Genomic DNA, 14,031 nt, shown 5'->3' with positions numbered 1-14,031 from the left:
CCTCAACAGATATCCATCCATCCCACCTTCTATGCACAGATCTGCATTCAAATCCTTCCTCCAAGTTCTAGCTGTGTGGGCTTACACTTGTCTCTTCATCTCTCCAAGGCCTGGTCTCTGCATCTGTAAAATGGGTGTTTCATCACCTTACTTAGGGGGTGGTTTCAAGGAGTAAATGGGTATCCTGTATAGCTACCACTCTCAGTACCATGCAGAGCAGGAGCTCAGTAAAGTTCCCGGCCAGCACATCTTCTCTAAATTCCACTCCCCAGCCCCACCCAGGTGTGTCTGAGAAGACAAAGCAGGATCACGCCCCACCAGGCCTGTGTCCTTCCAGGCAGGCAGAGTCCAGCTGGTACAGCCTTTATTATTTATCCAGCATTTTCCAGCAGAATGGTGTCATTTCAGGGCCACAGGGGTCGGGAGGGAGTAAAAAAATAACATAAATAAACTGAACAGAACTGCAGGAGGGCAGCAAGGGTGGCTGAGAGGGGGTGTTGGGGTCAGAGAGGTGAAAGGCCTGGGGCAGTCAGTGCCTCTTAGCTTTCGGCCACCAGCATGGAGAATTCTGCAAAAGAAAATGACAAAGGGAGTGAATCAGAGGTGAAGAGGGCAAAAGAGACCGGCCGTGGCCTGACTGCTGGGCTCTCGGCACTGCGCTTTCTTTCCCTCAGTTCTCGCTGCAGGAGACCTGGAGTGAGTGAATGAATGAATGAATGAATGAAGTGGGAAATGGTGGGTCCACCACATCTTTTGCTCATGATGTCATGCCACCTACAAATTATTATGAATAATAATAGCAATAATTTTTTGAATGTTTATCATTTGCCAGGCACTATTCTAAGCACTTTATAAACAGTATCTTATTTGACTCTGACAATAATCCTATTAGCTGCATATTATCATTATTTCCATTCTATAGACAACATAGCAGAGGCTCAGCGTTCAGCAAGTTTTACAAGGTTATTACACATACTCACATAGCTAGTCAAAGGCAGAGCTGGGATTTGCACCCAGGTTGGTCTGACTTTCGACCCTGAGCTTTCTTAACCACTTGTCTAGATGTTCCCCAACCGCCCACTAGGATCACTTGCAGAATTTAAAAGACACCTTCCCTGCCCTGGAAATTTTTGACTTAGGAAGTCTGGGGTGAGGGACAAGCTACTGGATTTGTTAAAACTTGATTCTGATGAGCAGTCATGTTCAAGAACCACAGTGCATGTCCCCCACTGCCTCCCCAGGGGTCTGAACAAGACCCTGGAGGAGACCCGACCATGAAGCTCAGAGAGGCGAGCACCCACAGGTCCTTCACACTCAGGAAACTGGGGGTTAATATCCCCATTTTATGTAAGGGGAAACTGAGGCCCAGAGAAGAGAAGTGACCTTTCAGAGGCTCCAGGGTTGTAAGCAGCTGAGCTGGGATTGTAGCTCCTGGTCCGAGGTCCTCCCAGCCCACCACGTGAGGTCCTCCCAGCCCACCACGCCTGGGTGCCTTCAGGTCCACGGTGGGATGAACGCCTGCCCCTCTCTCGCCAGCACTGTCCAGCTGACGTTAAGGAATGATGTCAGTGACTGGTGTCAGCAGCAGGAGGCCAACAAATGTCTCTCCACTGAGTCTAACGCAACTAAACTGAGCACCTGGCCAGGTGAGGGGGAGACACAGGGGAACAGGAGCTGGTCTCTGCCCCACAGGAGCTTGTGGGCGAGTCAGAAACAAGGCGATACCCAGCAAGAAGTGCTCTGTGTCGCTGACCTATTCTCTGAAATTACCTACTTATGTACTTACTTATTTTTGTTGCTCTCCCCTACTAGAATGCAAACCCCAGGAGGGCAGGGAACCCTGCCTGTCTGGTTCCCACACTCCCAGCAGCTAGAACAGTCTTGGCACAAGCAGGTGCTAAGAAACAAATGCTGAATGAATGAATGAATGAATGCACCCACGCAATAGCTCATAGTCTTCCTTAGGATTCAACAAGTACCTGGCTTAACTCATATAATTCTCATGAGAGCCTAGGAGGCTAAGTGGGACGATGGTAGAGATGGGGAGAGGTGAGTTGTCAGGGTCATGCGGAAAATAGGAGGCAGAGCCAGGACTGGGCTCTGGGCTCCAGGGAACTCCCTACGGGACTAGGAGAAGCAGTTCCTGCTCAGGCCAGAGTCCCAGCTCGGGTGGAAGGAGGAAAAGAGAGCCAGCTTCAGCCTGCCATTTCATCTGGAAAACTGGCCTGAGCCAGCATCCCCTGCCATCTGAGGCTCTGAGCCGCTCTGTCCTGCGATAAAGGAGGCATGGGTCCTTCCACCAAAGCCTGCTCAAGAAGAGCTTGTCACTAGGGCAAGCTGGTCGTTATTGTTTCCCTCCTTCCCCCTGGAGATGGTGGACTCTGGGGCCACTCATCAGCAAACAGCCTGTCAATGCCCTTTACCCCAAGAGGTGGGCTTCGTGCAGTCAGTGGGAAGACGGCCAAAGAACACCCAACAGAGCACTCACCAGGGGTAAGAAGCCAGGCATTTTGGAGCTGGGCTGTGGGGGATATTTTGGACCTGTGGGGGTTTTTAAAGCCTCCTAAATCAGACCTCTGGGCCCACCCTGGGCCCACTTGCCCATGTATGCTAAAAGCAGTCAGGACAGCACAGTGGCCATATCCCCTGGCTTTTTGCAGAGAACACAGGATTCTCATTTTATCCACTCCAAACCTCTCACAGGCCCCTTTGTAGACAAATCGAGGGCAGGGGGTCACAACTTCGTGTCTTCGGTGTCTCCCTTGGGGCAGAGCACTTAGAAACCAGTCATGCACTATGGTCCTCCTTGCAAAATGTGTCCCCTAAAATTTCCAGGTCTCTACTTAAAGAAAAACAAATAAGCAAACAAATACCCTGTAATGTCCAGGTCCACTGATTTTGTGGGGAGATCCCAGGGGCGGGGAAAGGGGCATTGAAGGGTAGGGTTTTGGTCTTGGTTCTACCATCCTCCACCCCTGCCCGCCCCGTCGCAGGACAGGAGCCTGCCCTTCCAGGTCTTGGCTTCCTCATCTGTGCAGTGACGGGCCTAGAAAACACCCCTCCAGCTGCACGCAGCACCTAGAGCAAGGAGGCAAGGGGGCAACCCCCAGCTTCCCGGTTCCTTCCTTCTGGGACCTTGGACTAGATACCTGTCCCCCTGTGCCCGTTTCCTCTCCTGTACGGTGGAGCTCACAGTAGTACTTGTTCAAAGGAATCGGCCCCGGTGCTCTTGGTCAGAGGGCCTCAGACACAGCAAGTGCTCAGTAGTTGGGAGCTGTCATTATCTGGATGCTTCTACCACTCAAGCCACTTTAAATCCAAGCCTGTGACATGCCTGGCTAGGGCCTACCATAGCCAGAGCTCTACACATGGTATCATAACCTTTATCGGTTATTGCCATCATTGTTGTTCTCATTGTCTCCATCACCCCTAACCACTTCCCACCTCCACCCTGGCACCTGCCGCCACCTGCCAGCAACTCTGAAGCTGGGTCTGAATTTGGTCCCATCATGGCCTGGCTGGGTGGTCTTAGTCACTGCTTCACTGCAATTTTCTCATTTGTAGAGTGGGTATAATGATGCCCACTTGCAAGTGGGAAGGCTAGATGAGAAACGTGTCAGATACCCCATAACAGTGCCTGGCACACAGTAGGTGGTCAACTGATGTTAGTTCTCACCTTCCTTGCATCTCCCCAGCACAACTGATGTGGGCTGGAGCTTTGAAATCACCACCATCAAAAAATCCTAAGACAAAGAAGGACCCAGAGGATATAAACAGAGGACACAGGAGGCCTAAAGAGCAGCTGGCTGAGCCCGACACCATGCGACACATCTGGGTTTGAATCCTGCCTCCAGTGTGCCCAGACATGGGATCGCACTCTCTGACCCTCCATTTCTTCATCTGTAAAATGGGGATACTGTGAGAATCTCCTCATAGGGTTATGGTCAGACCATAGTAGGACTACGTGAGCTAACGGATAAGAAGTGCTTCATCCAGGGAAATCCATTCTTATCATCCAGGCGTGACGGAGAGTCTTCCTTTGGAGAGATCCATTAGTCTCTCCCTCGATAAGGCATGCAAGGACAGCCTTATAGGAGCTTACAGGAGGCTTTTCAGACCAAAGCCCTCCAAAGGCTCTTTGGGGCCGGCCTGCTGTCCAATCAGAAAGGGCCAGGGAAGGGTGGGGCAGGGAGGGGCCGGCAGAGGATCAGAAGATGGAGGATGCTGTCCTCCGCTTTCCCTTAGGACACTGAAATTAGCCTAATTAGGTCTGCCCAGTCCGGGATGCTGTGGGGATTGGACAAATTTAGAAGCCACTGACAGGTGAGACTGGCACACACTGATAGCCCGAAGTGAAACCGAGACGGACACAGCGTCAGCGGCTGGCAGGTGCCTTCCTTCCCTCAGTCGAGATGACCAGAGTGAAGGAACCGGCCTCCTGGTTTATCACCTCGCCTCTAAATAGCTCCCGGGCTCTGTTCCTTATAAATCGGTATTGCAAACATGATCACTTTCCCATCCCAGGGGACGGCGAGGCAGAGTCACCCCGGGTCAGGACACGCAGCCAGGAGCCCGCAGCACAAACAGCTCTGGGGCTTCAACTCTGCACCAGGCGTGTGTGCCTTACCCATTCCATCCTCGCCGGCTTTCATATCCCCATTTTACTTCCAGGGAAACTGAGGCCGAGGGTCACTCAGCCAGGAAGATTCTAACTCAGGGATGGACTTGAGTGGCCCTATGTCAAGTTGTCGCCGACAGAGACAGAAGGAGAGGGGTGAATGGAGAGGGAGCGCCACTTTCTGCCCTAATTACTGTTCCTTTTTACAGGAGGGCAGTTACGTAAGGAGCCTGCTTCCTGTCCCTCTGCTAAATCTTGTCTAGTGCAGCAGAAGGCCCGAGTCAGAGAAAGTCCACTCGGGAATACAGCCGAGTTGCTTGCTAAGCACAGAAACCATTTATAACTCTAATGTCTCAACTCAGCCCTGTGGGGGGAGTCGTGGAGTCAGAGGCCCGGGTTTCATTTCTGCCAAGGATTTGCTGCGTTACTGCGGCCACTCCATGCCCACTGGGCCTCAGTTTCCACACCGCTCAAGTGTATATCAGAACCTCTGCCCCTCCAGACCTCATCAGGCTGGTGTGAGGACGAACAGACATGGACAAAACACCATACGCCACAGGGCTGTGCTGCCAGGGCTGGGAGCTGACCCCGAGGCCCACATCCTGCCTCGCTTGGAAATCAAACCCCACCGTGGCTGGAGGGCTGGAATTACAGGGTGGTGGGAAAGACGCTCCTTCATTCCTTCTCAGCTTTCCCCCATCATAGACTCAATTTCATTTCAGCTGGAGAGCTGCAGTACACTACTTCCAAGGGGGCTGAGGTGGTTTACACATAAAAGCATATGTGTAAAGTAGAAGAACGGAAGAAAGTCACAGAACATTCTCCCTTAATTTGAGCAACAACCCTGTGAGGCAGGTATTTTTATGCCCATTTTACAGATGAGGAAAGGAAGGCCTAGAGAGAGGGAGGCTTGGCCAACACATAGTTGGGACATGTGCATTTTTTCTGTCTGATTTCAGGTGTGCGGCCACAGTCTCAGAGCTCACTCCGCTACTCTGCTCCCTTGTAAATAGGCTACTCAGGGGTGAAAAAGAAGGGAATCTGCCAGAAGGAAGCAAAAAAGGCAAATGCCCTCAGGCATGTGAGCAGAGCAGATTACAGTGGTCAGGCAATAATTCTGACTGTTAATTTTTGAGTGAGAGGCCAAAAAGCAAAACACAGTCTCTACAGTTGGAACAGGCTTGAAGCATAGGAAACGATCCATCGCTGGGACTGAGTTTAAAGGAAACCAACTAGATTGTGTGCATGTGTGGCATCTATGTGGTGCACATCTTGTGTAGAATACAGGATGAAGAGTGTGGATTTTGGCATCAGAGTGTCTGGGTTTGACGCAGGACTCCAGTGGTTCCCAGCTGTGTGATCTTGGGACGAGGTGTACCGCCTCCCTGGGCCTCGAGCTTCTCGTCAGTGCAGCAAGGATAATAAAGGTATTTTGTGGAAATGTTTTGAAGACTGAATGCGCTAATAGAGCGGAGGCCCTGGGTAGTACCTGGAGCACACAGAGCGCACAGGTAACTGCTCTTCCTGTAAGTTCCGGGAAGAGGGATGCAGAGGGGCTCCAAGCCTGGCCTGAGTGTTGAGCCTCAATCCTGGCTCTGCTACTTGCCAGCTGAGTGACCTTGGGCATGTCACTTAGCCTCTCACTGCCTCAGTTTCCTCATTTGTAAAATGGGTTTAGAGATGGCACCTGCTTTCGAGGATTGCTTAAGGTGGTGGTTCTCAAAGTGTGATTTTGGACACCTAGGAACTCATTATAAATGCAAAAGCTTGGCCCCCACCCCCAGACCCAGTGGATCAGACACTCCGGGGGCAGGAGTGGGCGCAGCCACCTGTCCTTCCACGAGCCTTCCAAGTCATTCTGGTGCACACTCAAGTTTGAGATCCACTGTGGTGAAGGTGAAGTGTTTGAAAGTAGCAAGTCTTACTTGCTATTTGTGCCTGAGTTTTGCAACTACAGCTGGTTTTTGTTGTTTGTTTGTTTGTGTGTGTGTGTGTGTTTGCACCTTCCACCTCTTCCCAGCTACTCTCTCATTTTCTGCCTTAAAAACCCCATTTACAAGCTTTGCACCAACCATGCAGGGCAGCCTTCAAGAATCAATCAATCATGTCTATAAAAGGCTTTGAGCTTCCTGGAAGAAGTTGCCCCAGAGATGGGTGCAAAGGGTTATTATTAGAACTTTGTCTTTCTACCTCTCCCTTCAATCTGGGGTCTTAAAGAACCTGGTAGATTTCACCACCTTTCAGAAGGGCCAGCAGAGCTGGGCAAGGAGGCAGGGCCTGGTTCTGGACTCCCCCAGCCCTCTGTGTGCAAACCCCCAGCCCATATGGGTCTCTAACTTTGGGTGGCAGATGGCCTCTTCCTTCAGGTGGGAGTCCTGCTTCCTCATCCTGGCATCCCCAGAGCTGGATACATATTCATTCATTCAATAAACAAACTTTTCTTGTGCCCCTATGTGCCATATCCTATCCTAGGTGCTGGGGATTTGGAAGTGAACAAAAAGTTCCTGCTCTTGAGGAGGTGACATCCTAGTGGGGAGAGAGAAGCTAGAAACAAGCCAACAAATGAGATAATCATATGGTGAATACTCACTAAATGTTGAATGAATGAATGAATGAATGAATGAAGCAGGCAGCACAGGGCATGTCTTTGGGGCTGGACAGGCCTGAACCCAGATCTTGACCTTGCTGCTTCCCAGCAGTGAGTCATTAGGCAACTGAGCCACAGTGACCTCGTCTATAAAACGGGGCTAGCAATTGTATCCACCTCAAAGAGTAGCAGGAAGATTAAATGAGCAAAATACTAATTACAGTGTCTGGAACACAGGAAGGACCCCAGAGAGTCAGATGTTATTGTTATTCAAGATTGCACAGTGGAGCCCCCCGTGCGAAGCTGGTCCTCTGCTAGAGATTACCTGGTGAGGGATCCACGGAATCCCAGATTGGAAGGGACTCCAGGAATGGGGCAGCGATTTGACCTCTGATTTTAAAGACCAGGCACCTGAAGGTCAGAGGGCTTCCATGACTTGCCCCAGGTCCCACAGGGAGTTGAAAGCGTCCCCCAGCTAATAGGTGGGGCTTGGACCCACTGGCAGTCTCGGGGGTTGGGTGGCAAAGCAGAACCTCGTGGGGTCTCACAAAGGGTTCTCATCTCACTGCCCATCGGACATTGTCATGCCCACCTTCCCATCACCCTCCAGAAAAAGCATCTGTATTCTCTCTTTTCAAAAACACAATGTGTGGGGCCATGAGAGCCTCCAAGATGACCTGTACTCATTGCCCATTTCATCCCCGCCCCCCTTGCCCCATCGTCTTGCCCTGTCCTGACCCTCAAAGCTTCGCTGGGACGCAGCACCAGTCAGAACGAGCCTAGACCATACGTTGTCAACCTGGAGTTGAATCCTGGGTGACCTTGGATTCCCTGAGTTGCCCTTTCTGTGTCCACTATCTTCCCAAGGTTAAATGAGGTGCCATATGTAGAGGGCCCAGCACTGGGCTGGGCAATATCACACCCAGGTAACAGTCTTCTTGCCCTTTTCTGAGCATGCCTGGAATGTCCCGGCCTTTGCCGATGCCATCGCCTTGCCTGACCCCCTCCCTCCACCTGGCCTTTCTGTCTGTTCCCGTATATAGTCCCAGCACTGTGAGCAAGGATAAGAGAATCATCGCAGCTGCCACTTACAGAGGGCTTCCTAAGTGCCAGGCACTGCGCTCAACCCCGCCGCACACGATGTTGTGGAATCCTCACAAAATCCCAAGGAGGGAGGTATTATCAGGCCTGCTTGCAGAGCAGGAAACTGGGGCTCAGGGGCACTGGGCCGCTGCTCAGGAACACCCAGCCAGGAAACGGTGGTGCTGGGAGCCGGGCCTGATTCAGCTTTACCTCCCCCACTGCGGGCACAGAGATACCACTCGGCAAAGAGTTTAGCTCTTTAAGATCTGCGAGCAGCAGGGAGGGAGGGAGACAGGGAGGCAGGCAGGGAATGGGGCCCGGCTCTGGGCTGGTGTTTTGTCACCATGTAGGTTATCCACGAGCAGCCAGCCATGAAGACCCTGCCAGGGGCTTCCGAGCTGCGGCATATTGGCTGTGCGTGAAAATGGGGAGGCAGGTTGGGAGGCCTGGTTGGGGTCACGGTGGGGACCAGGGCCTGTGGGGGAGCTAAGTGGCTCATGAGGATGGGATCTGGGAGAGGATCTGCCATTCCACCGAGGCTCTCCTACACCCTCCACACCGGCTCCTTTAAAACCACCTCCCTCCCTCCCTCCCACAAGAAGGACAGGGACACGCTGCACCTGACCTTGCTAGAGATCCTCCATTCTTGATTCTGGCATAAAACTTGAATAAACCCAACACCCACTTCCCTTGTACCTTTCCCAAAGTAATTCTGCGTGTTTAGCCATTTAATTTTCACAAGGAGCCCAAGTAGGTCATAGGATGAAACTGTGTACCCCGTTTATCAGGCAGGGGAATCTAGATGTGGCCAAGGTCACAGCCGGCAAGGGTCAGAGAGAGACGCAGAGGGCTGGACTTGACCTTTGATTTGGTGGCTGCTATGTGTCAGGTAGTGGCTAGCTGCTGGGGCTAAAGGGATGAATGCAGCCCAGCCCCGATACTTATTTTTAAATTTAGTTAACAAACGTGTATCTAGAACTTACTGTGTGCCAGACAGTGTTCTAAGCACTTTACAAATCAGCATATCAAATCCCCATGACAACCTTATGAGATCAGCACTATCATGACCCTCAGTTCAGAGAAGAGGAAACTGAGGCCCAGGGTCGTGACTTGAATTGCCCAAGGTCACATTCCTAGAAAGCTGCAGGGCTGGGATTTGAACCCAGACAGCCTGGCCCAAAGTCCACGTGCTTAGACCCAGTTTTCTCTTAGATTGGCAGAAAGGACTATCACAGGAGGGGAGGTCACGTGGCCTGCTGGAAAGAGCTCTGGTCTCGGAGTTACCCAGACCTGGTTCTAAGTCCGGGCCCCACCACTTATGTCCCAGCTCTCTGAAGTAGGCTGAGCTCCTTGAACCTCAGTTTGCCCATCTGCAGAGTGGAGAGGATTCCCAGGGATGTTTGATGAGTAAGAGAGAGAACTGTGCTAGGACGCGCTTTGTGAATGCTAGTCCGATCCGAACAAGGAGGATGCGGGGTGGTGGCCTGCCAACCCCTCACCTGTGCTAAATGCGAAGCTTGAAAAGTAAGGCAAGCCCAGATACTGCTTTTCCTAATCCCCAGCCGATTCTGGATGGCTGTTTTTCCCTGCTCTCCTACAATGTTTGAGTGAAGCCAAAAAGGTTTCTGAGACCTAAGTTACAGGACACCAGGGCAACATGTGAGGAGGGTAGAAGATAAGGAATTTCCATCCCTGGAATCTGAGAACAGGACAGCTGGAAGGGTCCTTGGGGATCAGTTGGCTTCATCTCCTCTGGTTGCAGAGGGGAGACTCAGAGAAAGGAGGAGACAGCCCAAGGTCAGAGCTTGGGGCAGAGCTGGGGACAGAACCCAGGCAAAAGTACAAAGTTCAGGAAAAGTCCCACATTCTCCTGGGTTCTCCTACCCTATGGGGGAAAAAAGAATATACCAGTTTATCTTTGCCTGGCTCATGTGATGGATCTCTTAGACCTAATGAATTACCCTTCTTTTCCTAATCTTGGGGAGTGAGGAATCCCCCCCCCTCTGCTTCCCTGGGATGGACAGCCCTGTGCTTTTAGCATCCTAGCACCCACAATCCATGATGTGCCAGGCCCTTTGTCACAGCTACCCACCTTCGGCCCCAATTTTGCCGTCCCCATCCTTGTCTCCAGCGCCCAGCAGCTTCTTGACTTCTTGAGCAGATAGTTCTCTGGCATCTTGGGAGAAGCCCTGTAGGAATAATCTGGAGGGGGAAAGGGAGAAAGTGGGGAGGGAGTCAGGCCAAGGTCACCTTGCAGGAACACCTCACCCCTGCCCAGGGGATGTCTGCAGCTGGGACAGGAGGCCAGCAGCGGGCGGCACGCAGCTGGGTCAGGCCAGGTATTCTGGTCTGGGGCTGTGCCTTCGTTGTGAGTGTCCAGAGAAGGGCAGGCAGTCCTCAACACAGGGGTGACCAACTTCAGGGAGGGCATCTGCATTTGTTCATTTACTTGACAAACATTTCTTAAGTGCCCTCTCTGTGCCAGGGCCCGTACTGGAAACTGGGGGTATGGGATGGCCGTAGGAAGCCACCTGAGAAGAGGGAGGGGGTCAAGGACTCCGAGAGCAACCACACGGATGACGGATGCAATGACAGGGAAGCGGAAAGGGACACTCAGGGGATGCATCTATCCCTCCTGGGGTGAGGGAGGAGTCAGGGCAGGCTTCCCGGAGAAGGTGACGTATGGAGGGAAGTTGGAAGGCAGCCTCCCTGTGTGTGAGAGTGTGTGTGTCTGCTCGTTGTGTGTGTTAGGTGTGAGTTGGGTAGATGGAGAAGGTTCCAGATAGAGGGAACTCTTGTAGGAAGGTTTGGGGGAGAGGCAGGATGGATGGGGAAGTCCTCACTTGAAAGTCCCCTCTCCATACCCTCCATCTCCTCTCCATGGCAGGATTCAAGGCAGCCTTGGCCGGAGGGTGGCATAAGGCACAGCAGGGATGGCAGACGTGAGCCAGGGTGGTCAGGGGGCTTATGAAGAGAGGTTCCTTTGCAGATGCCGTTTCACATTCTCCTAGTCATATCCTTCTCCTCCTCTGCTTTGCTCCAAGGACTCCCAACCCCGCAAGGCAGGTTCTGCATCCCTGACTTTCCCAGAAACAACTCTAGCCTCCCTAGTACAAAAGAAGTGGGGGAGTGTGCGGGACGGTGGAAAGAGCCTTTTAGACAAACGAAAATCAATGAAATCCTAGAGCAAGTGTCCTCTGCCTTGCCTATGGTGTTAGGCAGTGAGAAAAACTGCTTCATTTGTACTAAATTATTAAGTAGCAGCATCCCATTAGCAATATTAAGTGGCTATACTTTATCCTAGTTAGTTGGATGTTCTGTTGAGGGTTTAGTCTTCCGGAAGCAACGCTGGGAAACATTTTCCCCCAAGCTCGCTGGGTCTCAGCCCTGCAGACGGGCACGGTTATTTTCTGTGAAGGGTGCAGAGAGAGGGGGCAGGGGAGGGACAGGGCCAACTGGAACTTGGAAACAAGAGTTCCCACCCCTACTCCCTCTCCTGGAGGCCTCAGTTTACCTCAGCTCCTCCTCCTCGATGAAACCACTTTTGTCTTTATCCAGGATGTGAAACACCTTTCTCAGTTCTTCCAGGTTCCGGTTCTTCAGGCCGATCATTTGGATGAACTTTTTGTGGTTGAAAGAGCCAACAGCTATGAGGAAGGAGTGGGTTAAAATGAAGACAAAGGGGCCATAAGGAAGGGTGGGAGAATGGATGGGGGGGTCGCAGCCTTTGCTGATTGACGCCTGCCTGTGGGCCCTGGAAATGGGGGGCCTCAGATAGAGGCACATCCCCTCCTTAAGAGGGCCGGGGCAGCCCAGGTGCGGAGAGGGTGCTTTGCTCAAGGTCACCAGCGAGAGCAGGAGATGGGGTTGCACCTGGGTCTCGCTGGCTCCCGGGCTGAGCCTCCCTCCACTGCACCCTGCACCCCTGGTGGGGGTAACCTTTGGCCTGGTGAGAACCTGGTTTTCATGAAGCCTTTTGGGTGGTGGCTGAGTGGCAGGGGGCTGAAGGTGGGGTGAGTGATGGCGGTCCTGCTGGGTGGATATTGGGGTGAGGGGGGAGGAAAGTCAAGCTTCTTTCTTGGCCGCAGATTGTGTTGCTAGGAAAACTGACATAGAGAGGACAAGTTTCTCTTTCAAGGTCGTACAGTGGGAAGCCGGGGAGGGGGGGGAGCGTTAGGCGGAGGGGAGGACAGAGAAGTCTTGGCTTTGCTCAGAAAACCATTCTGGTGGGATGGGGGTGAAGGGTCTGTGTGGAAGGCTCCTGAGGAATCCTTCATTAGTTTCTTCTCAGAGGTCTCAAAGTGACTCAAGGCTGAGTGAGTGGGTGATCACAGTGCCCTGAGAGGGGTGTCCCAAGCAGAGAGGAAGTGGGAGACCCCTCCCCCAATTCTGTCTTGAGCTCCTCTCTTAAAACTCCTGGGGAAGGGTACAAAGTTTGCCGGTGTAACTTGTGTACGTGTGTGTTGGGGGTGGGGGTGGGGGTCCTGTAGACAGGGGTATACCTCCTCCCCTCAGCACAGAGATGGACAGAAGGAAAGTTGCTCTATTCGCCTCTGGGGGCCAGACACCGGCGAATCCCGGAGACGCAGTCAGGATACCTAGTTCTAAGGTGACTTTAGTCAAGTATCTCTCCCTCCCCGGGCCTCAGTTTCCCCATCCGGATGACTTGGTTGGAGGCAGATAAGCTCTTAAAGTGCGGGGCAGCTCGGGGAGGTGAACTGCCCCCTCCCCTCCCTCTCTCGCCCGCCCGTCGGGGCTGGAAGTTGCAGACGCTGAGCAGGCGTCGCCCGGGTGTTGGGCAGAGCGGAGCGCGGGCTTGGGGAAGGTCACCCCGCCCGTGGATCGGGTGGAGAAGGGGGGCGAGAAGGGGGCTCGAATAATCGGGGATGCCAACAATGGACACCGGCGGGCGGGAAGAGTCTTCTTTTCCCGAGCCGGGATCTAAGAAACGGGTTGGTCCGAGAGAAGGCGTGCGCGCCCGCAGCTCCCTCTATGTGATCAAAGGGGAAATCCTACAGCGCACAAGGACCCTGGAGCTCCCGCCTCCGACCCTGGTCTTTGCCCTTGGTCCGGGACCCTGGAGTACTCGCAGCACGACACCTGTCCCTCAGCGCTGGCAAGTTTCAGTTGCTTGGGCAGCGCACCCGGTCTCCCTCCGCCAAGTCCCGCCCGGATGCAGTTTGGTTAATGCTGAGGGCTGAGGACAATTCATTCTCCCGGTCTCCAGCGCCCCGCGGGATGCGTGAGCAGAGGAGCGCTGGGGATGACTGGGCTGCCGCGGGGCCCGCGGGGATGCGGGGACAGGGGATGGTGGATTAGGGGAGAGGAATGGGGACCGGAGGAAGGGAGCGCGCTGCTCACCGGCAAAGGCCTCCACTGCCTTCTTGATGTTCTCAGCGCCGAGTATTTCTGTCATCGACATCTTGCAACTATTTGAGCGGGCAGAGCAAGTGCGAAAAGACTAAAAAGTGCTTTTCTCATCATTTCTGCTCATATGACCAGCGCTGCAGTGCTGCGCGCCCGGCGCCCGCCCGCCCGCCAGCCCGGCCTGGCGCAGCGCCAGGGGGCGTGGAGCTCGGCGCGCAGCCAGAACCGCTCAGTCCCGCCGCGCCGCCGAGCCGTGCGGGACGCGCGGCGGGCGCGTAGTGCGGCTCCAGCCGGGGTCCTCCGGGTCCTCAGGATCCCAGGGGCTATGGCCAGGGCGGGAGGGGAGGGGGACCCTCCGAAACTGCGGGGTCGCCCG

General features: G+C 53.5%; 1 protein-coding gene across 1 annotated transcript; it reads right to left on the bottom strand.

The window, feature by feature from the left end:
- Positions 1-382: 382 nt before the first annotated feature.
- On the bottom strand, positions 383-13,760 carry PVALB (parvalbumin). The gene is made up of 4 exons (XM_037847884.1): positions 13,650-13,760; positions 11,803-11,935; positions 10,381-10,490; positions 383-568 (listed from the first exon to the last, which is right to left on the bottom strand). The coding sequence occupies exons 1-4, from the start codon at positions 13,708-13,710 to the stop codon at positions 540-542; spliced, it is 333 nt and encodes a 110-aa protein (XP_037703812.1). The 5' UTR covers positions 13,711-13,760; the 3' UTR covers positions 383-539.
- Between the last annotated feature and the right edge of the window lie 271 nt (positions 13,761-14,031).

The sequence above is a fragment of the Choloepus didactylus genome, chromosome 8 (assembly GCF_015220235.1).
Source record: "Choloepus didactylus isolate mChoDid1 chromosome 8, mChoDid1.pri, whole genome shotgun sequence".
In the NCBI taxonomy this organism is placed as follows: Eukaryota; Metazoa; Chordata; class Mammalia; order Pilosa; family Megalonychidae; genus Choloepus; species Choloepus didactylus.
The sequence above is the reverse complement of the archived record's forward strand: the minus strand, read 5'-3'. Positions and strand labels throughout refer to the sequence as shown.

Excerpts from the sequence above, each read along its gene's own strand:
- PVALB (XM_037847884.1), bottom strand. The coding sequence starts at position 13,710 with ATGTCGATGACAGAAATACTCGGCGCTGAGAACATCAAGAAGGCAGTG. Across the intron at positions 11,936-13,649 it reads GGCAGTGGAGGCCTTTGCCG|CTGTTGGCTCTTTCAACCAC; the intron begins GTGAGCAGCGCG and ends CCTTCCTCATAG. Across the intron at positions 569-10,380 it reads CGGCAAAATTGGGGCCGAAG|AATTCTCCATGCTGGTGGCC; the intron begins GTGGGTAGCTGT and ends TTTCTTTTGCAG.